We start from the raw sequence: 27,070 nt of genomic DNA, 5'->3' as shown, positions 1-27,070 counted from the left end.
GCAATAGTCATGTCATACAGTCACTGATCACAAGCTGTGAGGCAGGAAATGTGCTGGTTGTGTGCACAGACCGTGGAGCCAGCCTCCCTGAGCTTGACCCTCCCTTGGATTCTCAGCTCCTCACTTATGCCAGGCGTCTTGTCTTTACAGGTTGCTGTTAGGCCTGAGGTTTTTTGTTTGTTTGTTTTTTGGTGTTTTGAGGTAGGGTCTCACTAGAGCTCAGGCTGACCTGGAATTCACTATGTAATCTCAGGGTGGCCTCAAACTCACGGTGCTCCTCCTACCTCTGCCTCCCGAGTGCTGGGATTAAAGGCGTGCCCCACCACGCCCGGCCTAAAGAGGTTTTCATCTCTACCGTTCTTAGACCAGCACTTGGCAATAGTAAGGGTCACTAAGGACTAACTGTAATTATCCACATCATTACCATCTTCTTTTTCTTCATACTTAAAAAACTTCATGACAAGTTGTTATACCTACTCAGACTTTTTAATTGTGTATGTATATATGCATCATACGTACATCCTGGCATTCCTGTGGACAAAATAGTTACATTTCTAGCCAAACTAACATTTCTGTTTTATAACTTTACACCTAACACCATATGTTAGGAACATTTTTTATGCCATCAAATGAAATAATGACTTTTAAATTTAAAAAGTCAGATACATTTAAGTAGTATAATGTAATGGATCCTTTTATCAAATACGTGAGCATGTGTTATGTGAGCTCTTCCTGTTCTTCTCTTCCGTGTCCTCCCAGCGGTTTCTGGTTTCTCGGGGCTATGATGACAACCTGAAATGTGATGGAGTTCAACAGCTCCATGGGCACTAGCATAGCCCACTCACAATTATGGTTGAACATTGATACCCAGCTTTTTTAATGTTTATCTCCAGAGCCAACATACACAACAGAATCTCTTGGTGAAGTGACATGGGGAAGACATTGGAATACAGTTCCTTGTAAAGTAAAAGACCCGTGAGGGGCTGGAGCAGTGACTTAGTGGTTAAGGCACTTGCCTGCAAAGCCAAAGGACCCAGGTTTCCTCCCCAGGACCCATGTAAGCCACATACACAAGGGGGCGCACACATCTGGAGTTCATTTGCAGTGGCTGGAGGCCCTGGCATACTCATTCTCTCTCTCTTTTTCTCTCTCTCTCACTCTCAAATAAAGAAAAATAATATATGTACTTATTCATATATATACATGCATACATATTCCATGAAAGCACACTCATTACTAATAGTTTTTTTCTCCCGCACGTCTTGCTGGCGTTTCAGGAGATGTTTCACAAAGAAGAGGAATTCTTATTCAAAAGGACAGACATGGACACCTCAGACGACATGGACACCTCAGATACACAATGGGGCTGGTTCTACCTGGCAGAATGTGGGAAGTGGCACATGTTCCAGGTACTTCCCTCCGGGAACCGCTAAGGGGTCATGAGCAGAGACCCTGATGGAAGTCAGAACTTGGAAATTCTTCTAGTTCTTTTCCTTGGGTAATCACGCGACTTACGTCGAAGTAGTACGTGGGTACTGTGTTTAAGAGCAAGTGGCACTGGGAGTTGCATGTCCTCAGTTCATCTGAACAACTCCCAAATTTGATTGGAAAACGAGTAGGTCCGTGTTACACGTGTCCCGCAGGCCAGGTGTTTCGTGGCACTCTCCTGTGGCCTCCCCACCGATTCTAAAGCACATGTAACCACTTTTTCTGAAGGCAAAGAAAGTAATACCCAGAAAAGTTGGCATGATTCATCCAGGGTCACAGAGGGAGTTGAACCCTACTTAGGAACTTGTCCTTTTCTTTTCAGCCTGCCCGGGTTGATGAAGGAGAGCTTAGCACAGCATCGTAGTCTAATCTTGAGAATAATTAGTAACTCTCGCGGTAACTTGAGAAGAGGAGCCACGGCCCACCGGGGAAAGGACGTGACAGTGGTCGTTCTGCCCTGGGAGCCCCTCAGGCGCCCTCGGCGTGCTGGCCGAGCCGTGAGCGGCCTGTGTGCTGAGACGTCGCACGGGGGCCAGCGCGTGCCCCTCGCTCCCGCGCTCTGTCACCAGAGCACAGCACCACCTCGGTGGCATCTCGCCTCGTGAACAGCTGGTAACTGGAACTTTCTGGTTTGTCTTAAAGCCGGATCCCAACGTCCAGTGCTCAGTCAGCAGTGAGGATATCGAAAGGAGCTTCAGAACGAACCCGTGTGGCTCCGTTTGTTTTACGACTTCCAAATTCAGCTACAAGATAGACTTCACAGGTATGTTCCCCTACAGTTGCATGTTTTAGAATATTGACATGTGCAGTAGTACTGTATATTATTTATTTATTTATTTGAGAGCAACAGACAGACAGAGAGAAAGAGGCAGAGAGAGAGAGAATGGGCGCGCCAGGGCCTCCAGCCACTGCAAATGAACTCCAGACGCGTGCGCCCCCTTGTGCATCTGGCTAACATGGGACCTGGGGAATCGAGCCTCCAACCAGGCTCCTTAGGATTCACAGGCATGCGCCTAACCACTAAGCCGTCTATCCAGCCCTTTATTTTTACTTTTATGTATTTATTTTAAATATTTTTATTTATGTGTTTGAGACAGATAAGAGAGTGAATATGGGCAGGTCAAGGCCTCCTGCCACTGTCCACGGACTGCACACGTGTGTGTCCTTTGTGTATCTGGCTTTTTTCCTCAGTACTGAGGAACTAAGCCCAGGTCATTAGGTTGTGCAAGCAAGCACCTTTAACTGCTCAGCCCTCTCTCCAACCCCAGCACTATATATTTTAAACAGTGAAGTAAATCCTTTCCTATTAGATACAAAAATAGCTCTAAAAACATTCAACATTTGAAATCTCAAGCAATCCTGCCTTTCCTGAAAGCGCATTTAGCTTTGGTGCATGGAGTCCCTGTGAAGCTCGGCTTCTACGGAGCAGCCGTGCTGTTGCCAGTCTTGTTTCTGCTCTGTGCTCTGAGAAGAGCCTCGCTGCGTCGCCCTGCTGGTCTTGAACTTGTGGTCCTCCTGCCGTGGCCTCTTGAGTGGCGAGGATTTTAGGCTTGTACCACCACAACAAACTTAAAGCTTTTTGTTTCCACATTCAATCAGCCTGGAAATCACTTTGGGATAATTCAGAACCTTTTCATCTTAAAGATCATAAGTACATAGGAGAAAGTTGCCAGTTTAACCACATGGCTCTTGGTTGGTGGTGTTGCCCGGGAGCTGGTTCTCAGTAGATGCTTCCTTCTGATTCACTGGCTTGTTCGTGGGTCAGCTCAGCTTGTCTGGAGATGAGCTTCATTTGAATTCCATCCATGTCTGTGGGCTGTGTGTAGATATCCCATGAAAAACCTGTTGGTTCAGCCTGACTTTTAGATTGCTCTCATCTGCTGTTCAATGCCTTGAGGCAGACAAGACATGAGTGGTGAGACATTTGTAATAAACGCACGTGTGGGAGGCTGGAGAGGTAGCTCAGCTGGTAAAGTGCTTGTCTTGCAAGCATGAGGACCTGAGTTCGATCCCCAGAACCTGTGTGAAGGTGCCAGGTACGGAGGCACTTGCTTCTGATCTTAGCGCTGGGGAGGCAGGGACAGGAGAATCCCTGGCACCCACTGGCCAGACAGTCTAACAGATGGACTTCCGACCAACGAGAGATTCTTTCTCAAAAAAAGTGGCCAGTACCCTGGCGTGCATGCATGCGTATGCACACACATGCACTCACTCACTCTCTCTCTCTCTCTCTAAAATAAATAAAACAAATTTGTTTCTTTAAAAAAGTGTATTTGGATGCTTACTGCTCTGGAGTGTGGTGCTGGGTGCAGTGGCGCATCCCTGGACGGTCTGAGGCTCGGGTGCCGCGAGGGTCTGTCATGGAAAGCACAAGGCCACATCTCATCATCTCGTCTCAGCAGACTTTTTTTTTGTTTCTTTTTTTAATTTTCACAATTTTTATTAACATTTTCCATAATTATAAAAAATATCCCATGGTAATACCTCCCCCCCCCGCCCTTTCCCCTTTGAAATTTCATTCTTCATCATATTACCTCCCCATCTCAATCATTGTACTTACATATATACAATATCAACCTATTAAGTATCCTCCTCCCTTCCTTTCTCTTCCCTTCATATCTCCTTTTTACCTTACTGGCCTCTGCTACTAAGTATTTTCTTTCTCACACAGAAGCCCAATCATCTGCAGCTAGGATCCACATATGAGAGAGAACATGTGGCGCTTGGCTTTCTGGGCCTGGGTTACCTCACCTAGTATAATCCTTTCCAGATCCATCCATTTTTCTGCAAATTTTATAACTTCATTTTCTTTACCACTGAGTAGAACTCCATTGTATAGAGCTCCATTGCATAAATGTGCCACATCTTCATTATCCACTCATCAGTTGAGGGACATCTAGGCTGGTTCCATTTCCCAGCTTGTTTCTTTGTTTTGAGGTAGGGTCTTGCTGTAACCCAGGTTGACCTGGAATTCACTATGTAGTCTTAGGCTGGCCTCAAACTCAGTGATCCTCCTACCTCAGTTTGTCTCAGCAGACTTTTTATGTTGCATTCTTTTAATCTCCAAGGCCAAAACCATTATATTCTTAGTTCAGGCCATCATAACTTTAAAAAATAATGTTAGGCAAACCAGACGCCCATAGGGGCCCCCTGACAGATGTTTCTGGCACCTCCAGGCAGGGCGCTCCGCTGCTCCTACGCCTGGCCCTGTTCCTGGGGAGGAGCCCAGGCTGCGGGCTTTGTGAAGAGGCTGAAGTGCGTTACAGCATGTGACTAAGTGAGCATCTGGGTGTGCGAGCGTCGATCAAGCATCGAGGCTGGGCTCCCCAGTGACACCCTCGCTGCCGGCGAAGACCCTGGCGTGCCAGGCTTGCCAGCTCTCCCGGAGCCACGGGCGCCGCGGGGGTCTTCGCGGCCGTTCCTCGCCGCGTGCTTCCGCGGCCCCTCTGACGCCTGTGTTCTTTCACAGAGATGAAGCAGATGAACGTCACCACTGGAAAGCGGCGCCTCATCAAAAGGGCTCCCTTCTCCATCAGCGCCTTCAGGTACTGTCAGGGCGGGAGGCCCGGGCCGGCTCCCCTCCCTGCGGCGCGGCAGGGCGCCGAGCAGACTGACCGTGCTCTCTGTGTGGACAGAGGAGTGAGTCTTCTGTCCCTGCGTCACGCTCACTGTGTTGGCAGAATACTGAGTCTTCTGTCACTGTTGCCGTTCATGCCGTTCTTTTCCTTGTGCATTTATTTACTTCCATTATCTAGAACATTGTACTTGGTAGTTGCAAATGCCTATGGTCTCTGCAAAAACAAACAAACAAAACCCTTAAATAAATTCACTGGGATGAGATAAGCTTGAATTTTAACTGGAAATACTTAAAAAAAATTAAATTTATTTTCAAACAGAAGAGAAAGACAGAGAGAGAGGGGAAGGGAATGGGAACACCCGGGCCTCTTGCTACTGCAGAGGGACTCCCGAGGCGTGCGTTACCTCGTGCATCTGGGTCCTGGGATGTTGAGTGTGGGCTGTTGGGCTTTGTAAGCACGTGCCTGCTGAGCCACCCTCCGGTCCCAGCAATTCTCTTGCAGAACTGTCCAGTGGTTTGGTCCGTAGATCCTAGGGAAATGCCCATTCTCTTCCTCTGCTGAGGCAGCATTGCCACTGGGAGACTCCGGGAAGGGGTCAGGCCTAGTGGCTAAAGAGGCCCGAGGCAGAAGGGCAGCGGTGGGACAGCCTTGGGGCCCCTGTTTTCGGGCAGCAGTGGGACAGCCCTGGGGCCCCTGTTTCTGGGTCTGGGTTGCAGATTTTTTTTTTTTTCTCCCTCTAGACAAATGTAGCCCGAGAAAGAGAATTGTGAATGCCACAGGAGAATGTGAATAGAAATAAATATACAGAAATATGTGAATAGAAAAAAGGGAAAAATCTTAGGGTGTATCTTCTATTTTCTGGAATGATCCCTCAAGCAAATGTTGAAATTTCTTCGGTTCAGAGAGGTGAAAATGAAACTGAAAAAAAAATTTAGTATGTGAATTGTAGGGGATATTCTTTTGAAATAATTATAACCACAACAAAAGACACTGAAAGAACTATAGTAAAGAAAAAATATTTTAAGTTTCTGTTAGTTTGTTTCTTAAGATTTTGGGTGTTTCTTTTGGCACCACGACTTAAGTTATTCAAAACTTACGTCACAAAGTCTCTTATACATCTGTGGGACACGGAGGACATTTTCTTACCAGCCACACCTTGAAAACATTCCTTAGTGCCAAGAATATAATGCAGGAATCACTTATCTTCGGAGACTGTACAATCTGGTAGAAAAAAACAAGGCATAATAATACTGGAAAATGTCTTGTAATTGTATGGTGTTATATCTGGTATTCTTCTGGTGGGGATAAGAGGCATAAGTTGGGGTCCAACACTTCGCTCTGTCCTAGACTATACAAAGCATAGAAAAGACAGGAGAGAGAGGGGGTGGGCAGAGCAGAGGAGGGCAAGTGGGGTCCCAATAAAGGGGAGGGGTGCCGCTTAGGAAGGGCGAGTGGAGGTGGCCGAAGGTGCTGGTGCGTAACCGCTAAGCGCAGCAGGGCGTGGAGCCGTGCTTCACGCAGACAGCGAGCTCGCCAGGGCGTGCGCTACGTGCAGGCCGTAAAACATTGTTTTCCATAGCTCAAAGATGCTTTAGATAAAATGAGAAAAAAATTAGAAAATCAAAGGGATAATTTTTAAAGTTTCCGAAGTTCTCTCTGAACTCTTTAAGAATCACACGGACTAAGAATTTGAATGTTCATACAGCCATAATACAAAAAATATGAACTTGGTACACAGTTTTTGCTAGCAGACTGACAGGAATCCAGGTGCATAATTAATTTTTTTTTTATGGAGAGGTTGTTGCCATTCTCTATACTTCTGGTGAAAAATTAATAAGTACACATTTTAAGAATGGTGTTTGGGCGGTATATATCAAAATCATAAATAGTTTGCTTTTTGACTCAGAAAGTTTATTTCAGGGGGTCTGGAAAGATGGCTTGCTGGTCAATGGCACTTGCTTGCAAAGCCTGATGGCCTGGGTTCAGTTCCCAAGCCCCCATGTAAGCCAGACACAAAAAGTGGAGAAAGCATCTGGTGTTTATTTGCAGCAGAAAGAGACCCTGGAGGGCCCTTACAAACACACACACACACACACACACACACATGCAAATAAATATTTATTTTAAACTTTTTTTTTTAAATTTTTTATTTATTTATTTGAGAGCGACAGACAGAGAGAAAGAGGCAGATAGATAGAGAGAGAATGGGAGTGCCAGGGCCTCCAGCCTCTGCAGACAAACTCCAGACGCATGCGCCCCCTTGTGCATCTGGCTAACGTGGGACCTGGGGAACCGAGCCTCAAACTGGGGTCCTTAGGCTTCACAGGCAAGCGCTTAACCGCTAAGCCATCTCTCCAGCCCAAATATTTATTTTAAAAATGAAATCTCATTTCAGAGTTATTTTATAGTAATTTCTGGACACTTATAATAACAAATTGGAAGACTTGTCCTTGACAGCATTCTTCTGACAACTTCCATAATGAACCATGATCCCACACACACACTTTCCCCTTCACAGCTCCACTCTCCATCATATCCCCTCCCCCTGTCAATCAGTCTCTCTTTTGATGTCATCATCTTTCCCTCCTATTATGATGGTCTGTGTAGGTAGTACCAGGCACTGCGAGGTCATGGATGTCCAGGCCATTTGTGTCTGGAGGAGCACTTTGTAAGGAGTCCTGCCTTTCCTTTGGCTGTTGTGTTCTTTTTGCCATCTCTTCTGCAATGAACTCTGTGCCTTAGAAGGTGTGATAGAGATGTTTCTGTGCTGAGCACTCCTCTGTCACTTCTTCCCAGCACTGTGGTTCCTTTTGAGTCTTCCCAGAGGTCATCACCATCTGAAAAGAGAAGGTTCTCTGCCAAGAGTGAGAGCAGCATTATTGTAAGGGTATGAACATTAAGAGAAGTGCTTACTGGGCAGTTTGATAAGCACAGTATATACATTTAGCCAGATAGCAGCAGACATTACACCCTTAGGCTCATGACAACCCCTGTTGTAGGTTTTCAACATCAAGGATGTATTCCCTCCCATGGAGCAGGCCTCCAGTCCAATTAGAGGGCGGTTGGTTTCCCCAATAACAGATGTGCCCCTATTTCCCCCTTTGGCTCATTTGGCCTGGCTGGCCTATATAAGGCTTGCAGTGTCCACTGTTGTTTATCTTCATTGGTGATTTCTCTCTCCCATGGAGCCACATGCAGCATGGCATTTTCCAGCATTCTGTCAGCTGTCCACAGGGAGGAGGTTACATTGTTAACATAGTAGCACAGGTTGAAGGCAAGTCAAATGCCATCAGCAGGGTGCGGCTTAACGGATTGTGTGTTTGGTATTGTGGCATGTGGTATCGTGGGTGCATTTGTTCATTCAGCTTTATTCACTGAGTGTCAGCCATGGGCCAGGCTTTCCTCTGGGCCTTGGGACTAAAGATCCTTTGCAGACTGTTATGGAAAGATCTTCATGAGAATTGATTGAATGGAAAAAAATACAAGTGCAAAAACTATCGTCTGTGTGGTGCAACTTGACTTACACTAACCTGAAGAGATTCTGCAGGAACGTCCGAGTGAAGAGGTCAGAGCAGTGACGAGAACGGGAGGCAAATGCCCCGTGTACTTCTTTTTGTGATTGTTGTAATTAGCTTGCAGAGTAACAGGTTTCGGCTGGAGAGACGGCTCAGCAGTTAAGGCGCTTGCCTACAAACCCTAAGGACCAGAGTTTGAGTCCTCAGTTCCCACATAAAGCCAGGTGCACAAAGAGGCACACGTATTTGGAATTTGCAATGGTTGGAGGCCCTTGCACGCCCATTTTGTCTGCCTCTCTTTTCTCTCTCTCTCTCTCTCTCTCTCTCTGCTTGCAAATAAATGCATTTTTTTTAAAGCAGGCTTCCTAATGTAGCTGTATAAATAACAGCTTCTGGTTTTTCTTATCTGTGTCATTTTTGTTCTTAGAAATTCATCTCCTTTAGCTAAAATACTCATTTTAAAGAAAACTTAGAAATTTCAAAAGAGAGAATTGGACAGCTGTTTTCGAAAATTTGATGGTACATAGTTTTGTATGTTCCCATCAGCATTCACAGTTCAGTACCTAAAAAGTAGCGAGAGCCAGGTGAGGTGGCGCACACCTGTGGTAGGAGGATTCTGAGGTAGGAGGACCATCATGAGTTGAGGCCAGTCTGGGCTACAGGGTGAGTTCGAGGTTAACTTTGGAGAGAATGAGACCCTGCCTTGTAACAAAACAAAATCAAACAACAACAAAGTAGCACACAGTTATCACTAAATATTTTTAAGAAACCAACGGTTGTGTGGAGAGATGGCTCAGTGGTCAAGGCGCTTGCCTGCAAAGCTTAAGGACCCATGTTCAACTCATCAGATCCCACATGAGCCAGACACACAAGGTGATGCATGCACAAGTTCGCACATGCGCACAAGGTGGCACATGTGTCTGGGGTTTGATTACAGTGGCTGGAGGCCCTGGCACGACAATTCTCTCCCTCCCTCTCTCTCGCCCTTTCTTGTACTTTCTCATTAAAAAGTGTGTGTGGGGGGGAGGGTCAATCTATTGGGCTTGTCTCAAAAAAAAAAAAGAACAAAAAAAAAGCAAAACAACAAGGGCTAAGCCTGCATTCGCCATGGTGCCTCAAAAGAAAACCCTTGAGGAGAACTTGCTCTGTTACTGACACCAGTTAAAGCCAGCATCTGATGTTTTCTGTGTCTTTTTTGCTGTTTGAAGTTACATCTGTGAAAATGAAGCCATCCCCATGCCGACACACTGGGAAAACGTGAACACTGAAGTCCCCTATCAGGTGAGAGCAGGCCGGCCCGCCACACTGGGGCAGCCAGTGGACAGGACGCGCGTTAACCCATCCCATTTCTTCTCGCAGCTTGTCTCTCTGCAGAACCAAACGCATGAATATCACGAGGTTGCTAGTCTCTTTGGGAAAACAATGGACCCCAACCGGATCAAAAGAATTCAGAGAATCCAGAACTTAGACTTATGGGAGTTCTTTTGCAGGTAGGATGGTTTCTAACCTGAACTTCCTTCTGTGGCCCAAACTCTTTAGAAGTCTCAGTCATGCACAAACGTTTGCTTTAGCATCTGGTGGCACTGACGCGTTCCTTTGTGGTGTTTCGCCCTGGCCTCTGCCTGCCTCCTGCGCCTCAGGGAGGGCGCTGCTCGGGCGGAGTCCAGGCACCACAGTGCGCGGCACGTCGCTCTCCTTCCCAGCTCCCGAGCTGTATGGTCTTGGCCGGAACCTCAGGGCCTCCGAGCTTTGTTAGGGCTCTCCCCGGCTCAGCCTTTGATGCCCTACTAGAAATCCCTGACCCTTGTGACTTCTGTTTAAAAAATAGCCTTTGCTTGTTTTGAACACTTTGAAAGAACACTTTAAAGCATACCTTCAAATGTCCTGTTTAGCGGGGCGTGGTGGCACGCGCCTTTAATCCCAGCACTCAGGAGGCAGAGGTAGGAGGATCGCCGTGAGTTCAAGGCCACCGTAAGACTACAGAGTGAATTCCAGGTCAGCCTGGGCTAGAGTAAACCCTTACCTTGAAAAAAAAAAATCTGCTTATCTCACAGTTTACACTGCAGATTTAAAATCTCAATTCATTATTGAATTTAGGTTGGAAATGACCCATTGCATTATCAATGCAGTCTAAAAATAAAGTCTATTACATGAAACTTAATCATGTCCAAATAAATGTTAGCCTGTGTTTTTATAATGAATATTACGTAAGTGGTTCTCTGAATTATTTTTAATCACCATCTGTAGGTGAGGTTTTATTTCTGATATTTTTATCACAGGATTTCACTGTTTTATTCGGAGAAATTTCTAACAGATACAAAAGTAGGAATCTAACATAACAAGGTCCCATGTACTCATCCCCCGAGTTAGTCTCTGTCAGGATGTGCCACCCACACCGAGTGTGATGTCACACACATCTGATCCTAGCACTCAAGAAGCTGAGGCAGGGTGATCATGAGTTCAAGGCCAGCCTGGGCTACAGAGCAAGTTTGATGCCATCCTGTACTACCACATACTGAGACTCTGTCTCAAACAAACAGGCAAGCACCAAAAAGGAAGACTTACCGCACACAACCCATGTCTTGTTCTTGTTCTTCTGAAGTGTTTGAAAGCAAATCCCTCTGTCCACGTCATTTCCATGTGTTCAGGCTGACCTGTGCTTAGTAGCGTCATGCTTGTCATTCTTGCGTGGTCCCAGCTGACTGGGCCTGAGTACATTCCAGGTATGCTTGTAATACTTTATAATTGAATGATTCTGAGTCTTTGGCCAAACTATCTTTTATTTCTAACAATCACTGACTGAGTTTCAAAGGCTTGGTCCGTTCTTGTTGGGATGGTTCTCTTAGAGGAAGATGAATGTTATTTCCTTCTGTGATGTCATTCTCCCAGAGACAAAGTATATTTTTTTTAAAATGGGCGGATGAAAAACTATTATTTATTATTTTTAATGAGGTCTCCCAGTCTCTAAAGTGGAGCTTATAGTGTTCCCCCTCAGGCTTTGAATTCTCTATGAAAGCTCAGTGGTAAACTGAACTGCTGAATCCCTAAAATATTGTATACTAAGAATTATACCAGGAGCAGTTTACTTGGGTGCCCTTTGCAGCTTTGTGTAATGTCAGTCCATAGATGTAAGTGAATCTGTCACCTGCTGTTACAGTGAAATCACCAGTCCTCATGGGAAGGGCAGCCTGTCACGACAGCTCCCGCAGACCAAAATAACCTATTCAGTCTGATTGTCATGTCAGCTGTGACTCACCATGTAGATAATTGGGCCCACATGAGTTCACTCTGTTTCAGCATACACATTGCTTTCTTTCTTTGTTTTTTTTTTTTAAGTGATTTAAAAAAAAACCTTTGTTTTATTTTATTTATTTGAGAGAGAGAAAGGCAGCTATAGAGAGAGAGAATGGGCATGCTGGGGCCCTTGGCCACTGCAAACGAGCTCCAGACACATGCGCCGCCTTCTACATCCAGCTTATGTGGGTCTTAGGGAATCAAAGCTGGGTCCTTTGGCTTTGCAGGCAAATGCCTTAACTGGAAAGCCATCCCTCCAGCCCAACATATTGCTTTCTTATTGCCCTTCCTTCTTCCAACAAGTAGTCTTAGGCCCTACTTTGTGGCGGGCATTATTCTACATTTCTGGGAAGTAGTGGAGTATGGGACTATTGGTCAGGTAAGGAGTCAGGCTAATGCTAACCAGAAATGTCCAGGTGAACAGAGTGAGGCCATCTGTCCACCCTTGCCCATAAAAGAAATGTGATGGTGTGCAGTGTGTTGGGGAGGGGTATTAGGTTGGATTTTTCTGAGGCAGGCATCATTTATGTTAAACATGAGGCTGGAGTAACAAGGGAATTCCAGGCATAGGAAGAAGTGTGGGCAAAGTTGGATGAAAATAGGAACATAGCTGGAGAGGTGGCTCAGCAGTGAAGGCGCATAGACTCAACTCCCCAGATCCCACATAAGCCCGATGCACAAGGGGAGGCACGCTCCAGGTCTGTCTGGAGGTCAGTTGCAGCGGCTGGAGGCCCCGGCGGGCAGTCCCCCCACCCCGTCACTCGCTCTTGCACATGAGCACACGTACGTTCTCTCTCATTAAAAAAGAAAAAAGTTGGAACATAGAAAATTGAGGACTTCCAAACAGAACACAAAATCGGGGTAAATGGCGAGACAGTAGGGTGGCCGTGTGGCCAGCAGTCAGCCACGCGGGTCAGAACCGCTGACTTCGTCCTGTAGCTGAGTGGCGTCAGGTTGACCCGCAGTGGTAGAGGAGCCTGTGCCTGACCACGCAGCGCTTCATAAGCTGATCGGATTTCTTTCTTTACTGAGACAGCAGAAAGCTTGTAAAACTAAGCAAGAGAATGATAGGTTAGGTTTTCATCTTAGAAAAGTAATTCACCATACTTAGGGGAAAGTTTCAAAGCCGTGGTCATCAACTGGGAATGGTTGTGCCTACCGGGCAACATTTGGTAAAGGTAGAGACAGTTTTGAAGCTCACGTGGTAAGGCGAAGGAGGCTCTCGGCATCTAGCAGGCAAGAGGCCGCTACTGCTAAAGGGCCTGCAGGACTCAGCGTAGCCTCCCGCAACGAAGGCCTGTCTGCCCTAAGATCGTGCTGACAGGGCCGAGAAGCCCTGATTTAAAGCAATCACAGTTTGAAGCAGGGAGACCAATTTAGGAAATGGCTTCAGTCATTAAACTGAGACACGGTGGTCTCTCCTGTGTGGCCGTGAGGGGGTAGTTTTGCAGTACTGAGGCTATAAGATGATAAGGCATATTAGTGCATGATTTCCTGTGTGGAGCGGGAGGGGAGGGAGAGAAGAAAGGTCAGTTCCAAATTCTGGTTTCCTTGTCTTACTCAGCTAAGGAGGAAGTGCTGCTCTGGGCAAAACCCAAGGGGAGGGGAGAGCCCAGCAGCAGGAGAAGGGTTCACACTGGAAGCAAGAGCTTTGGGACTGTTAGAAGATAGGGATTGCTAGAAACTATAGGGGTGAATGTGACTTGAGAATGTATGTATGTACATTAAGAAAAGAGGACTCGACTCTGGAGAAGAATAACAGAGAAAGAAAAATCGAACAGCGAAGAAACGGGGAATGAGTAGCAAGTGGAATTGCAGAAGCTGAAGGAAGAACAAGACGTCTACACAGACAGGGACCATCTGCAGGCTCCTCCTACAGAGATGTGGAGTGGGACACAACTGAGGCAGAGCAGAATTTGAAAGACATGAGGAAAAGGGGAAGGACAGTCAAGATGCCCAAAGAGGTGTGATAGGATAGGATACCAGGAACACTTGTCGCAGAGGAGGGAGACATAATGTCCAGATTGTTTAGAGGGACGTAGAGGTCAGAACAAGGCATTTCTTCCTAATCCCTTCCATTTCCACAGTGAATAAGAAGTGAGACCAGCCGTGGTGGCATGCGCCTTTAATCCCAGCATTTGGGAGGCAGAGGTAGGAGGATCACCATCAGTTTTAGGCCACCCTGAGACGACATAGTGAATTCCAGGTCAGCCTGGGCTAGGGTGAGACCCGACCTCGATAACACTTTGAAATGAGCATTGTGGGGGCAGAGCACTCCCTTAGGACCGCAGCGTCTCTCAGTCCTGAGGCTGAGCTGAAAGCGGAATGTGTCCGCGCTGGAGGATTCCACGAGCACTGTCGTGACTCAGCTCAGCAGCGCAGGTGAAAACCCGGCTGCGGAGAGGCTGGGTCGTTCTGGACTTGGGAAGCCTGCAACGGCTGGGGACCAAGAGGAGGGACAGCCGCCATCCTGAGGAGGATGCAGACGGTGATCTCGGAGGGGCGCAGACCGACCTCCGCATCAGAGCCCTCTGTGGCTCCTTAGCAAGTAGGGCTCCGTCAGCCAGTCTGGACCCACTGAGTCCAAGTCTCTGAGTCCTGACAGTTTCATCTTTGATGAGTTCACAGGCGTTGTGGAGCTCGTCTGGGACGGGGGACCTCTGGATCCACCTAGCCCGGGTCAGGAGCAGGAGACAGCGCCACTCCTTTGGCCTTTTCAGTCCTTGAGTCCTGAGAGGATGAAGCATTTTAGCACTAAGTTCAGGAGCAAACGTGGATCTGAACACGAGGGTGGAGTCCTTCGTCATTCCTGGCAGGTTTAACTGACTCCTGGAACAGCAAGGGTGCCCACCGTCTTGGATACATTAGCTGAGGAAAGCAAAACAAACTTTGCTGTGGGGGTACAAAGCTTATCTGCCGTGCCCACCCTGCTTCCAGTTGGCACACGTGCTCCCTTCATCCTGGTAACCATGCAGTGTTTCACGGCCTGCTGACGCTCCCCTGCCAGGCTCTTCAACTCACAGCTCAGTTGCAACACGCGGTGAGTGAGTTTTCAAACCCGATTCTTCTTAATCAGTGCTGGAAGGTAGTGACAGGTGACCACCCGGTTTTTAGAGTTGCCTCTTGTGGTTACAGCTCATGAAACATGATCTTAGCTGTGTACATGTATGATGTTTACTTAAAAGGAAAGCCTGATGTGGATGCACTAACAGCAGACTTCAGATCGCCGTGGCGGCATGTGCGGAAGCCCTTCAGGCAAGTTCGTGTTTATTCAGCGTGCTTGAGAAAGCTTCTTGCAGTGGAGACCACGTGACAGGCATGGGCCAGCAGCAGGGTGAGCGGGCGCTGAGAGGCCCTGTGCAGTGCCTGGATGGCTCGCTGGCTCGCTTCTTGAGTCCGTCCATGTCTTTCTCAGACACTTGGGTGACAGTGTGGAAGGCTGGCTTGTCACACACGTGGAAGAGCTATCCACAGCTAGGAAGAGTAGCTTAGTTGTCATGTGAGTGGACGTCTAGTCAGAAAGACCTGGGAAAGTCAAAAATAATTCCAAACAAAGCTTTTTAAAAAGCTTTTTTCTCCTTTTGTCATAAAAGGGATAATATGCATTATGAGGCAGTTACAGGAAGTTCTAAAAAACAAAAGTCAACATAATTTACTCTTGATGAAACATAGTTTTAGGAAGGAAGTATTTGCTTAATGCACATTCTTCTAGTGGCATCAGCAGTGTCCTGGAAAGGTCGTCGCGCTAGACCAAAGCTCGGCCTTGTAACTGCAGCGCGTACTGCCGAATGGCTCCCGAGGAGCGCCCTGCGTCTTCGTTTTATCCTTCAAACGGAACCGTCCAGCCCCCCAGTTCTTCACTGGTTGGATGGTCAGTTAATATGGATATTTCACTTTTTTATTGAATTTTCACTTTGTAAACTGAGATAAGTGTGCAACCCTTGGGTTTTCAGTCAGTTGTTTAAATGCTTTAAGTGGAGAGAAGTGTGGTTTGAAAAGTCTTAGGCGTTTTATTTTGGTGCCATTGTTAGAAGTCAGTCAGTAGCGTGCCTGACTAGTGGGTTTGATTCGGGCCCTGCCAGCATTTGTGAGGCACAAGGTATCTGCAGCATTCCGGTCAACTGTGAAGAAGGTTCTAGACGCCATGCTGTGTAAGGACTAGCTTAGGCAATAATGTGGACTCAGTCTAGAGGAGAATGCCCACAGAGGCCTTCATAGCTACTTGGAACCTGTGTGGAATCAGCTTATAAGAGTGTCTGCCACCGTTCTGTGATCAGGAATGGGCCAAGGACAGTCACCTTAAGTAGGCAACGAGGCAGTCTGTTTGAGGCGCGCTGCATTTAACAGTTTCAGCTGGTCATTGAGAGAGACTGGGTCGTCTTGTAACAAGGTCCTGACCCTGGAATGGATCGAAACCGGGGTCAGGTTCTTCAGAACCACTTCGTCCACTTGCGAGTTGTACTAGAGTGGTGTTTTATTTTTGTCTCCGCTTTCTATGAACTTGGCTCTTTAGAACTCATGAATGCCGTTCCCCAGGCTCTTTTCTGTGCTTGTGCTTACGTGCTTCGTGTGTTCAGGACAAAGGCTCGGCTCCTTAATGTCAGATGTAGAGAAGAGGGAATTCATGTTTAAACATCTTTTTTGTGAAGCATTTCAAAATTCAAAATGTAGCAGGTAGCTTAAAACACCCAGACACCTTCCGATCAAATCAACATTCTAGTCCTTGTCACATTATCAATTTCCCGTCTTGAGTTTTGCTTTGTTTTGCTTTGTTTTTGTAGAGATAGGGTCTCACTCTAGCCCAGGGTGGCCTCAAACTCACTGTGATCCTCCTACCTCTGCTTCCTGAGTGCTGGGATTAAAGACGTGCGCCACCACACCTGGCTCCCATCTTGGTTTTTAAAGATGTGAAGCATTACAGTAATAGGCAGTGTTTATTCCATCCTATCCTCTTTTCCTCCTTTTCTCTTGAAATTGACACTGGTATTTTTATATGTTTTTCTTAGCTGTGTGTCTCCATGCAATACACATATTTTAAGAGATACCTGTTTTTGCAACATTACTTTTGTGTTCAACATTGGCTTTCAAGTTTACTGTGCACATGGCTGTGGTTCACTACTTCTTGCTTTTATATGTAAATGAACTTATATATTCGTTTTTCTGAGAAGGACTTAATTGCAGGCTTTAGGTTTTTGTGATTAAAATTAGCCCCACATTGAATAACCTGGAATATACTAGAAGAGACTTGTCTATTGAGAGGCACAAATGGATGACTAAGTGTTCCTTAAAGTTCAAAATTTAATTTAGTCCAGCCAATATTTTCAGTCTATGGGGATAAAAAGAATAAAATATGGTCCTTGCTAAAGTAATTTTCTGTCTAAAGCCTTGTAGACTTTGTACTTTTGCTTCCAGTCATTGGCAGGTATCTGTAAAGTTTGGCTAATTTAGTCAACCAGCTGCCCTTACTGTGCTGGGGTACAGTGGAGGGCATCTAGAGGGCATCTGTAGATTTGGATATAATCCTCCCCTTTTCCTCCCCTCCCCTGTCTTCCTTTCCCCTCCTACACTGGGCTACAGTGGAGGGCATCTATAGGGTATCTATAGTTTTGGATATAATGCCCTCCTCCCCCCTCTTCCCCTCCTCTGTTCCCCTCTTCTGTCTCCGAGGTCATTGAGCCCATCACCAGCCTCTTGGTCCAGTTTTCCAGTTTCCCTTTCCATGCTGGCTGCAGCTTCGTTTGCCTTTGAGACAGGGTCCATGCAGTCCAGTCTGGCCTTGAACTCTGATGGTGAGCCTCGGCCCGGGGGCTCTGGACTTGCAGACATGCTCCCCCCTCAGCAGACAGCCGGGCTTCTTTGCAGCCTGAGGCACCTGAAGTTACTTCTCCAGCACTGCTGTGTCCTGCTTCCTAGCGAAGAAGCCGTTTTGTCACAACCTTTGTAGAGAACTGTGCTCCATAAAAAAGTTAATAACTTAACTGGACTGTTTCTGTGTGCTTTTGTGTCTGTTGTGTTTTCAGGAAAAAGGCTCAGCTCAAGAAAAAGAGGGGTGTCCCTCAGATTAATGAGCAAATGCTATTTCATGGCACCAGCAGTGAATTTGTGGAAGCGATTTGCATCCATAATTTTGACTGGAGGATCAATGGTATCCATGGTGCTATCTTTGGAAAAGGTAATTATCAGAACTTCAGCTCTAAGTCTAGTCCAGTGCAAGAGTTCTCTCTTTCATGAAAATGGATTGCTTTGTAACTCAGAGAGTTGGTAGTAGTGACGGTGAAAGTTACTGGAATAGGTTCCAAGCAGGGCTTGTGAGCCACCAAACACTGTCCACACACAGGATGGAACTGAGACTTACTTGTTAAATAGCGCCCTGAATCCTGGCCGTCCCAATGGGGCATCTTGTCTGTACTAGAGAACTTTTGAGTCATATTTAATTTCCATGTAATACCAGCCTATTTGTAGCAAACATATAGAAATAATTAAAAAGCGAGAGAGAGACTGGGAAGAAGGCTCAGCAGTTAAAAGCATTTGCTTGCAAGCCTCTTGGCCCAAGTTCAACTCTCCAGCACCCATATAAAGCCCGAGGTGTCAGTGATGGCAGGGTGCCTCTGGCAGTAGAAGGCAGAGCCTGGAGAACAGGGCGCAGGCGAGGCCGCACTTCCTGGGGCCCTCTTCTCGCCTGCACCCATGTGCCGCGGCTAGCGCGTGCGCCTACGTCCAGGTCATCCGCAGCCACGCAGGCCTAGACACACGCACGCACACACCATGATTCTGAAGAAGAAAGAACGATAAAAACAAGCAAGGAGGCCCACGGCACACTGGCACCGGTGCTGGCGCTTTTGCTCTGTTGATTCTTAAGATGGTGACAGGGGAGACTATTCATGTGTCTCTCCTTTGTGGAAGTTCGGCCTCCCACTCATGGCGCTCCTCAAGCAGGAAGGGGCGCTGAGGGGAATGGCCCGGGTGCTCATGACGCCCCTCATGCAGGCAGGAGAGATGGGGGGCACGAGACAGACTTCCTTCGTGTGCACCTCACTTCTGAGAAAAGCAGCTACCACTCAGGAGCTGCATATGCCACGATTCCCAGTGAATTCATTTCCAGAAAGCCCCCGAAAAGGCCACCGTACTAATTTAACTGCAGAAGGCAAAGAAAAGTTTGACCCCAAGTCCGCCACTGTTGGGTGATTATGAGACTTTGCAACTCATTTTCCAAGTCTGTGACCTATGTCTTTGACAAAGCCAGTCTCTGGCTCTGCTTTCCCAGGCTTTCAGGTTGAGCCTTCAGTGAAAGTGCCCAGAGCACGTGGACAGCCACGTCCATCACCTGCCCATCACCATACGAAAATAACCAACTTTAAGAGAGCAAGTTCTGCTTTGGCTCCTAGTTTCAGAAATTGCAATCCCTACACAGTTGGCCTGCTGTGGCTCGTAAACCCGTTCTGTGTCAGAACATCATGGCACACAGGACATGGTGGAGCAGGCCGCTGGCCTCCTGGCAGGTGGGGAACAAAAAAGAGGAGAGTCTGGGGTCCCCTCTCCCCCTTTAGGCCGTGTTGCAACGTTCCCATGACCTCCCGTTAGGCTCCACCTCTTAAAGTTCTCGCACCTCCCTAGCACCAAGTTCCCAGCAGGCTCAGCCTTTCACACAGGGTCCTGAAGGACAGGTAAAAAAAGCAACGACGACCATATCTTGTATCGTCTCCGAAGTGTTGTCTGGGGCTCTAAAGTTCTGGTCGTTACAGAATCGTCAGTGGGTTGTCCCCCCCATCTTAGAAAACGGCTCGTGGCTTTGAGCTCTTCCTGGAGCACTGTTCCTCCTGGTGTTCTCGGGGGGGGGGGGTTCTCTGGACACTGGCCGGAGGTTGTGGGGAGCAGACTGGAAGAGGGAAAAGAGAACTGGTAACTCCAGATCCTGCCACACTACTAGTCACAGAATAGCTTTTATGTCTGCTTCAGCAGGTTCCCTCGTCAGATCTGTTTTGGAACCAGAAGCTGGGAATGCCAGCTTGGTGAAGGCCCGGGAGGGCAGCAGTGAGTCCTGTCTAGACCCACAGAGCCACAACTCTGGCAGTCTGCCTGCAGCTGCCCCTGTTAGGTGGATTTCTGTTCGGCTCTGTTCTTACTGTCTGCAGATGAGATCCTCCTCCTGCCTCTGTGACATGAGGTCACGTGTCTGTCCTACAGCCAGAATGGTTTTGCTGGTTTTGTGTTTCCTTGGGGGTAATCTTAACTCTTTCTGCTTCTTCCGCGTTCAAGGAACCTATTTTGCTAAAGACGCTGCTTACTCCAGTCGCTTCTGCAAAGATGACCTGAAGCACGGGAGCACCTTCCAGATTCACGGGGTCAGTTTGGCGCAGCGGCGTCTGCTCAGGAACTACAAGTCTATGTTTCTTGCTCGAGTGCTCATTGGAGACTACATAAACGGAGACTCCAAATACATGCGCCCTCCCTCCAAAGACGGGAGCTATGTGAACCTGTACGACAGCTGTGTGGATGACACCTGGAATCCGAAGATCTTCGTGGTTTTTGATGCTAACCAGATCTACCCTGAGTACTTGATAGACTTCCACTGACTCCACTCCCAGCGCCTGCTCAAAGCGTGCTCTTGTTCGCAGGAAGATTGGCTCCTCTGACTTCTAGCCACTGATAATACACTTATCTGATACTTTTGAAACAGATACGGAAAATAAGTGGCCTCCATATATAAAGACGTACTGACTATCAGGTTGGTTTTTTGTTGTTTTGCCTTTGTCTGTTACTCATAGTTTCGTTTGCTAAAGATTGATAGCCTTGTCTTGTTAACACACAGGAGTGAGAGATACCATTCAAAACGGAACCAGCTGAGTCTTGATTACCATGACCATATGGAGTCTTTCAATGTTTACAGCTGCGTGTGATCAGGATATGTGATTTCAGTTCAGAGGGGCACAGATCAATATTTCCTGTTAGAGGGGCTGATACTCGACTTCTGGTACTGTCGGCTCCTATGGTGTTGGCTTTGTTGGTCTTCCGAGGGGCACTGGAAACCCTGAGAGAATCCGGGCTCTTTGACAGCAGCAGGAAACTAGAGCATCCTTGCTGTGCCGCCAAGCAAGCCGGAGTGAAGTCGGCCCAGAGCCCGCCTCCCGTTGCCCTGGGTGCAGGCTGCGGCCTCGGCGATGACTGTCTGCAGCCCGCGCCTGAGCGGCCGCGCTCCCCCGTGCCTGCGCCCAGACTCGCTCTTCATTACACCCTTCATGCGTGGCGTTTATTTATCGTTCAAAGCATTTACTTTCCCTTTGTTATAGAAGGTCCTCCAGTGATCACATCTAAGATGTTTTACCTGTTCTCCCGCCCAAGCTACTCAACAGTGATTCCTAAAATCCATGCCATAGTGTTGCCTCTCCGTTTTCAGTGATGGGAAGGGTATGAGAGAGATGTCAAGGGAGGAACAAATCTGGCCTGCCGCGCCCTTCACCAGCTACATACGGTTCAGAATCATGCTCAGTGGAAATTTGCCTGTTCCCACTGCTCGAAGTGGAAGCAAAGCGATGCTGCCGCAGCTGCCTTTTCTAACTCTGGACACTGTCTCGGTGAGCCTCACTGCGTTTTGCTGGAGAGCTGGTGAACACCGATCAGTTTCCAGTCAGCGTGTGCCATGTTGTCCTTTTGAGTGTTTGAGCAGAGGCGTCATCTGAACTAGAACATGTAGAGTAGAGAGGAGAATCGGGGTGGCAAGGCCCTAAGTTCCATTCACCACGAGATTTCCAGTGTGGCCCAGGATGAGTGCCGTTATCCGGGAGGGAAGTGGGCAGCACACGGCAAATTTTTGCACACGTGATGCTGCTGCACAGATCCACTGCTGGCTGCAGATGCTGGCTATGATTCTTTAGAAATGAATAGCACATTTTAAAAAGTGCAGAGGTCATTGTAGCTGTCACTGGAGGCAGCATGACAGCTGCCTTGAAGAGCCCACAATAGCTCAAGAGCAGAACATGCACAAATATGCACACCAGACACATCCACGCACAACAGACCACAAGTTCACACTCACACAGTCACTTTTTTTCTGTTTGTTACTTGCATACAATAATATTGAAATTGTTTCTCTTTCAGCATGGGTTTACACGCATCCTTCTCTCAGCTCTTGAGTGGTATAACTGTTAACATCCCCCCATTTCATACACCCCTCTAACAGCCCTTGAGTGGAATAACTGTAAAACATCCCCCCATTTCATACACACCCCTCTAACAGCACTTGAGTGGAATAACTGTAAAACATCCCCCCATTTCATACACACCCCTCTAACAGCACTTGAGTGGAATAACTGTAAAACATCCCCCCATTTCATACACACCCCTCTAACAGCTCTTGAGTGGAATAACTGTAAAACATCCCCCCATTTCATACACCCCTCTAGCAGCACTTGAGTGGAATAACTGTCCAACTTCCCCCCATTTCATACACACCCCTCTCTCAGCCCTTGAGTGGAATAACTCCCCCAAATCCCTCATTTCCTACACACCCCCTCTCAGCCCTTGAGTGGAATTACTGTCCAACATCCCTCCATTTCATACACACCCCTCTCTCATCACTTGGGTGGAATAACTGTCCAACATCACCCCATTTCATACACACCCCTCTCTCAACACTTGAGTGGAATAACTGTTCAACATCTCCCCATTACATACAAACCCCTCTCTCAGCACTTGAGTGGAATAACTGTCCAACATCCCCCATTTCATAAACACCCCTTTCTCAGCCCTTGAGTGGAATAACTGTTCAACATTGTCCCATTTCATGCACACCCCTCTGTCAGCCCTTGAGAGAAATAACTGTCCAAAACCCCCCTTTTTATACACATCCCTCTCTCAGCCCTGGAGTGGAATAACTGTCCAACTTCCCCCCATTTCATACACACCCCTCTCTCAGCCCTTCAGTGGAATAACTGTTCAACATCCCATTTCATACAACCCCTTTCTCAGCATTTGAGTTTAATAACTGTCCAACATCCCCCATTTCATACACACCCCCCTCTCAGCCCTTGAGTGGAATAACTGTCCAACATCCCCCATTTCATACACACCCCTCTCAGCACTGGAGAGGGAGAAGTTTTGTGGTAGTATTGAATAGTTAGTTTCTTTCGCCCACGTGTACATCAGTGTCAAGATCATCGAGAGCACACGTGGGTATTTGTATTTTCAGGGCAGTCTATGCAAATCTGAGCCTCTGCCTTGTTCATATGAGGAAGGCTGGACCCAGATGCAGTGGCCACTCACTCAGTAGAGAAAGCACTGCACTTCCCGTAGAATGCATGACCAGCCCTCATTTGTAAGAAAGAAATGACTTGATATGTGTCTTAACATACGATCGTCTAAAGTTCTCTGAAGCTGAGGTGGTATCTCTCTATTTGGCCAGTAAGGGAAACCAACATTGTATGATCAATGTATAGCAAAAGTGCATCATTTCCTCTGATAATCACGTAGACCAGGAGGGGAAAGTGAGGAGGAGCCATTACAGAGTAATGAGAGTGATTGGAAAACTGCGTTGAATAAATTCCAGTTAGTAGCGACTTTGCACTTTGGTGAAACCGTGTTTATGAGTGTGTTTATGAACACAGTGTCATAAATCTTCTCCTTGTGAACAGGAAGGTGTGACATCGTGGGTCCTTTCATTTCTAGACTGTGACGGTGGTGGTGAAGAATGTGGAGCCACGGTTAATATTTGAGTGTATTGTTTGTACATCTGTCGATTAAAGGTTTCCATAGCAGATCTTGGCTGTTTTCTGTGTACCATAAGTGTGTTTATGATTTCTGAGTCTCAGCTTGCACTGTTTAAACCCAAGTTTTCATCTTAATCAACGGACTCTCAAGAAGTTTGCTGCCCATAAACTGTACCCTACATGCAGAGGGGGGGAATTCTGGTGTTCCCCATTTCAGTTATTGAGTGCAACAGTGAGGAGGTGGCCTGTGAAGAGGCCACATCCCCTGTGCTACGGAGAACTGGGGACAGATGAAGGCCCGAGGCCTGCGGTGACCTTCTGTTAGGAACTGCTGACCTCACCACTCCCAGCGTCCACGGTCAGTACGGCTAGTGCAAGCTCACGTTCCATCGACCCCTTGAACGTTCACTGGCAAAATGAAAGGAGAGAGATCTGAAGAGACAGCCTCGTCTTAAAACCGTAATGAGAGGCAGCGTGCTGGAGCTCGCCTGGGACCACAGGTCAGGCTTCCCGCTCACTGAAGCCAGATCTCGTTGTGTGTAAATACTGAGCTGATATTAGGCACCGTTGTGTTTAAAAACGTGCTTGATCTTGGACTGATAGTAAGTATGCCACCTTCACACATAGTCTGGCTATCTTCCAGGCTCGCAGGACCTACGGATCAATCAGAGAAGCAGTCTTATACCAGCCCCAGCACTGGTCCCCAGGTTTTCGGAAAAAAGATGTTTTATTATTCTATTTTGATGCCTTTTTTTTTTTTTTGAGGCAGTGTCTCACCATGTAGCTATTATTGGCCTGTTTATTTTTTAAAGTTACTTATTTCCGAGAGAGAGGAAAGAGGAAGATAGATAGAGATAGATAGAGAATGGGCACGCTGTAAACAAACACTGTAAACAAACTCCAGACACATGTGCCACCTTGTGCATCTGGCTTACGTAGGTCCTGGGGAACTGAACTTGAGTCATTTGGCTTCACAGGCAAATGCCTTAACCACTAAGCTATCTCTCCACCCTGGACTGCTTATTTTTTAAATAAGTAGTAAAAATAATTTTGGGATCCTGGAGAAATGGCTTAGCGGTTAAGGCGTTTGCCTGTGAAGTCATAGGACCTAGGTTTGATTTCCCAGGACCCACGTAAGCCAAATGCACAGGGGGCAAATGTATCTGGAGTTTATTTGCAATGGCTAGAGGCCCTGGCATGCCCATTCTCCCTCTCTCTCTCTCTCTCTCTCTCTCTCTCTCTCCCTCCCTCCCTCTCTCTCTCTCTCCTCTCTGCTTGCAAATAAATAAATAAAATATATTTTTTTTTATTAGGATGGACTGTCATCTAGAGACAAGTAGAAGGAACAATACCCACCCCCTCCCCCAGGGGAAAAAACCGAAAACTTTTTGTCAAACATTGAGCTTTATGAGACACAGTCTCAAACTCCTGCGCTCAGGACATTTCCTACCTCGGGTTGTAGAGGAGCTGGGATTCCAGGCATAGACAAGTTAACTTTCGTAGAGAACCTTTGGCAAAGTGATGGCATCAGTTATTTGTCATTGCTGGGGGAAAAAAAAATAACAGAATACCCAACCAGAAGCAGCTTGTGGAAGGAAAAGGTGTATTTCAACTTCTGGCATCGAGGGGAAGGTTCTGCTTTGCAGAGAAAGTGTGGCCAGACCACCCAGCTTGTGTCTCATCGCCACATCAGCAGGGAGGAGCGAGGGAAGCTCAAGAGCACGTGGCAGGTGGACTGTAAGGTCTCAAGGCCCACGCCCAGTGACACACACCTTCCAGCATGCCTCCACCTCCTGAAGGCTCCTTAGACCTCTCAGACAATGCCACCAAGTGAGGGTCGAGTCCACACGAGTCCATAGGGGGCATTCTCCATTGAACCGCCACAGTGATGTTACTTTTACCTTCCCTGCTTTATTTTAAACAGTTTTTTGGTTTATTTTTATTTATTTGAGAGCAACAGGCAGAGAGAGAAAGAGAGGCAGAGAGAGAAAGAGGCACAGAGAGAGAGAATGGGCGCGCCAGGGCCTCCAGCCACTGCGAACAAACTCCAGACGCGTGCGCCCCCTTGTGCATCTGGCTGACGTGGGTCCTGGGGAATTGAGCCTCGAACCGGGGTCCTTAGGTTTCACAGGCAAGCGCTTAACCACTAAGCCAGCTCTCCAGCCCTCCCCTCCCTGCTTTTGAAGGCCCCTGGTACTATAGGTAGTAAAATTTTTGGTGAAACAGATAACCCACCTCACTTCCCTATGGGCGATTTTAGGATAGTACCCAGCAAGGAATGTGAAGTGTGCAGTGATAAGTTCAGGAGAGGGAAGAGCTAAATACCTGGGGGAGGAGTTCACAGGTCATCATTCACCTTCACTTGATTTTTTTTAAAGAAGTTTTAAAAAATTAATTATGTACTCTACTGTATGAACATATCGCATGTTGCTCATATTCCCATGGGGCTCCACAGCCCCTTTTCTCTGCCCCCATTCCACTGAGGAAAAGGGGTGGAAAGATTGTAAGAGCCACCTTCACTTTCTCCAAAGGTAGTTTCAACCTCTCACATCTTAAGAAGATAAGATGGGCCTGGAGAGTTGGCTTAGCAGTTAAGGCACTTACCTGCAAAGGCTAAAGACCCAGGTTCGATTCCCCAGTACCACATAAGCCAGGTGCACAAGGTGGTGCATGCATCTGGAGTTCTTTTACAGTGGCTAGAGACTCTGGCATGCCCATTCTTTCTCTTCTCTCTTCCTCCTCCTTTCACTCTCTCAAATATATAAGTAAAAATGAAAATATTTTTTAAAAGAAGATAGGATAGAAAGGTTTGAGCAGCAGCCTCCCCTCTTTCCCTAGCCCCTTCCTTAGTGATTTGTCCTGGGTTCATTTTAAGAATTTAATTTTGGAGCTGGAGAGATGGCTTAGCAGCTAAGGCGCTTGCCTGCAAAGCCTAAGGACACATGTTCAACTCTCCAGATCCCACATTAACATAAGTCAGACACACAAAGGTGAGGCAAGCGCAAGGTCGCACATGCCCACTAGGTGGCGCAAGCCTCTGGCGTTGGATTGCAGTGCCTGAGGCCCTCATGTGCCAATTCTCTCTCTCTCAAAAAAAAAAAAGAATTTAGTTTGGGTCTTACTTGTTTTTAAGTGGCTCCTCATGAGATCAGAATAGGAGCTTTATACCAAAGACACTAGTATTTCCTGCAGCTTCTCAGCTTTGCTGGGCCCTCCGCCAAGCCTAAATGGTTTATGCTGACTCCACTGTGGTAGTCTAGTCTAAAAGAGTCACAGTCCAATATTTAATTCAAATCATTTTTGTGATGTTAATCATAAATTCAGATGGTACTCCTTGTATTTTTCCATTCCTTTAAAAAATAACCTTTTCAGCTGGGCATGGTGCCTCAGGCCTTCAATCCCAGCACTTGGAGGCAGAGGTAGGACAATCTCCATGAGTTCAAGGCCACTGTGCAATACAGTGAATTCCAGGTCAGTATGGGCCAGAGCAAGA

General features: G+C 47.1%; 1 protein-coding gene across 2 annotated transcripts in view; it reads left to right on the top strand.

The window, feature by feature from the left end:
• Nucleotides 1-23,627, top strand: part of Parp11 (poly(ADP-ribose) polymerase family member 11) — a 54,048-nt gene extending 30,421 nt beyond the window's left edge. The window contains exons 2-9 of one of the 2 annotated variants that reach the window (XR_006634557.1): nucleotides 1,278-1,409; nucleotides 2,131-2,251; nucleotides 4,958-5,033; nucleotides 9,790-9,862; nucleotides 9,941-10,071; nucleotides 17,896-18,047; nucleotides 20,132-20,600; nucleotides 20,685-23,627. Coding sequence is in view for 1 of the 2 variants with exons in the window: in XM_045139722.1 (XP_044995657.1) it covers nucleotides 1,278-1,409; nucleotides 2,131-2,251; nucleotides 4,958-5,033; nucleotides 9,790-9,862; nucleotides 9,941-10,071; nucleotides 17,896-18,047; nucleotides 20,132-20,448 (1,002 nt within the window). In the remaining variant the exon portion in view is untranslated. Of the gene's footprint in view, nucleotides 1-1,277; nucleotides 1,410-2,130; nucleotides 2,252-4,957; nucleotides 5,034-9,789; nucleotides 9,863-9,940; nucleotides 10,072-17,895; nucleotides 18,048-20,131 lie in introns of both variants that reach the window. The other variant, XM_045139722.1, reaches the window with a different exon arrangement.
• Nucleotides 23,628-27,070: the final 3,443 nt, after the last annotated feature.

The sequence above is a fragment of the Jaculus jaculus genome, chromosome 23, assembly GCF_020740685.1.
Source record: "Jaculus jaculus isolate mJacJac1 chromosome 23, mJacJac1.mat.Y.cur, whole genome shotgun sequence".
Taxonomy (NCBI): Eukaryota; Metazoa; Chordata; class Mammalia; order Rodentia; family Dipodidae; genus Jaculus; species Jaculus jaculus.
This window is presented reverse-complemented; position numbering and strand designations above follow the sequence as displayed.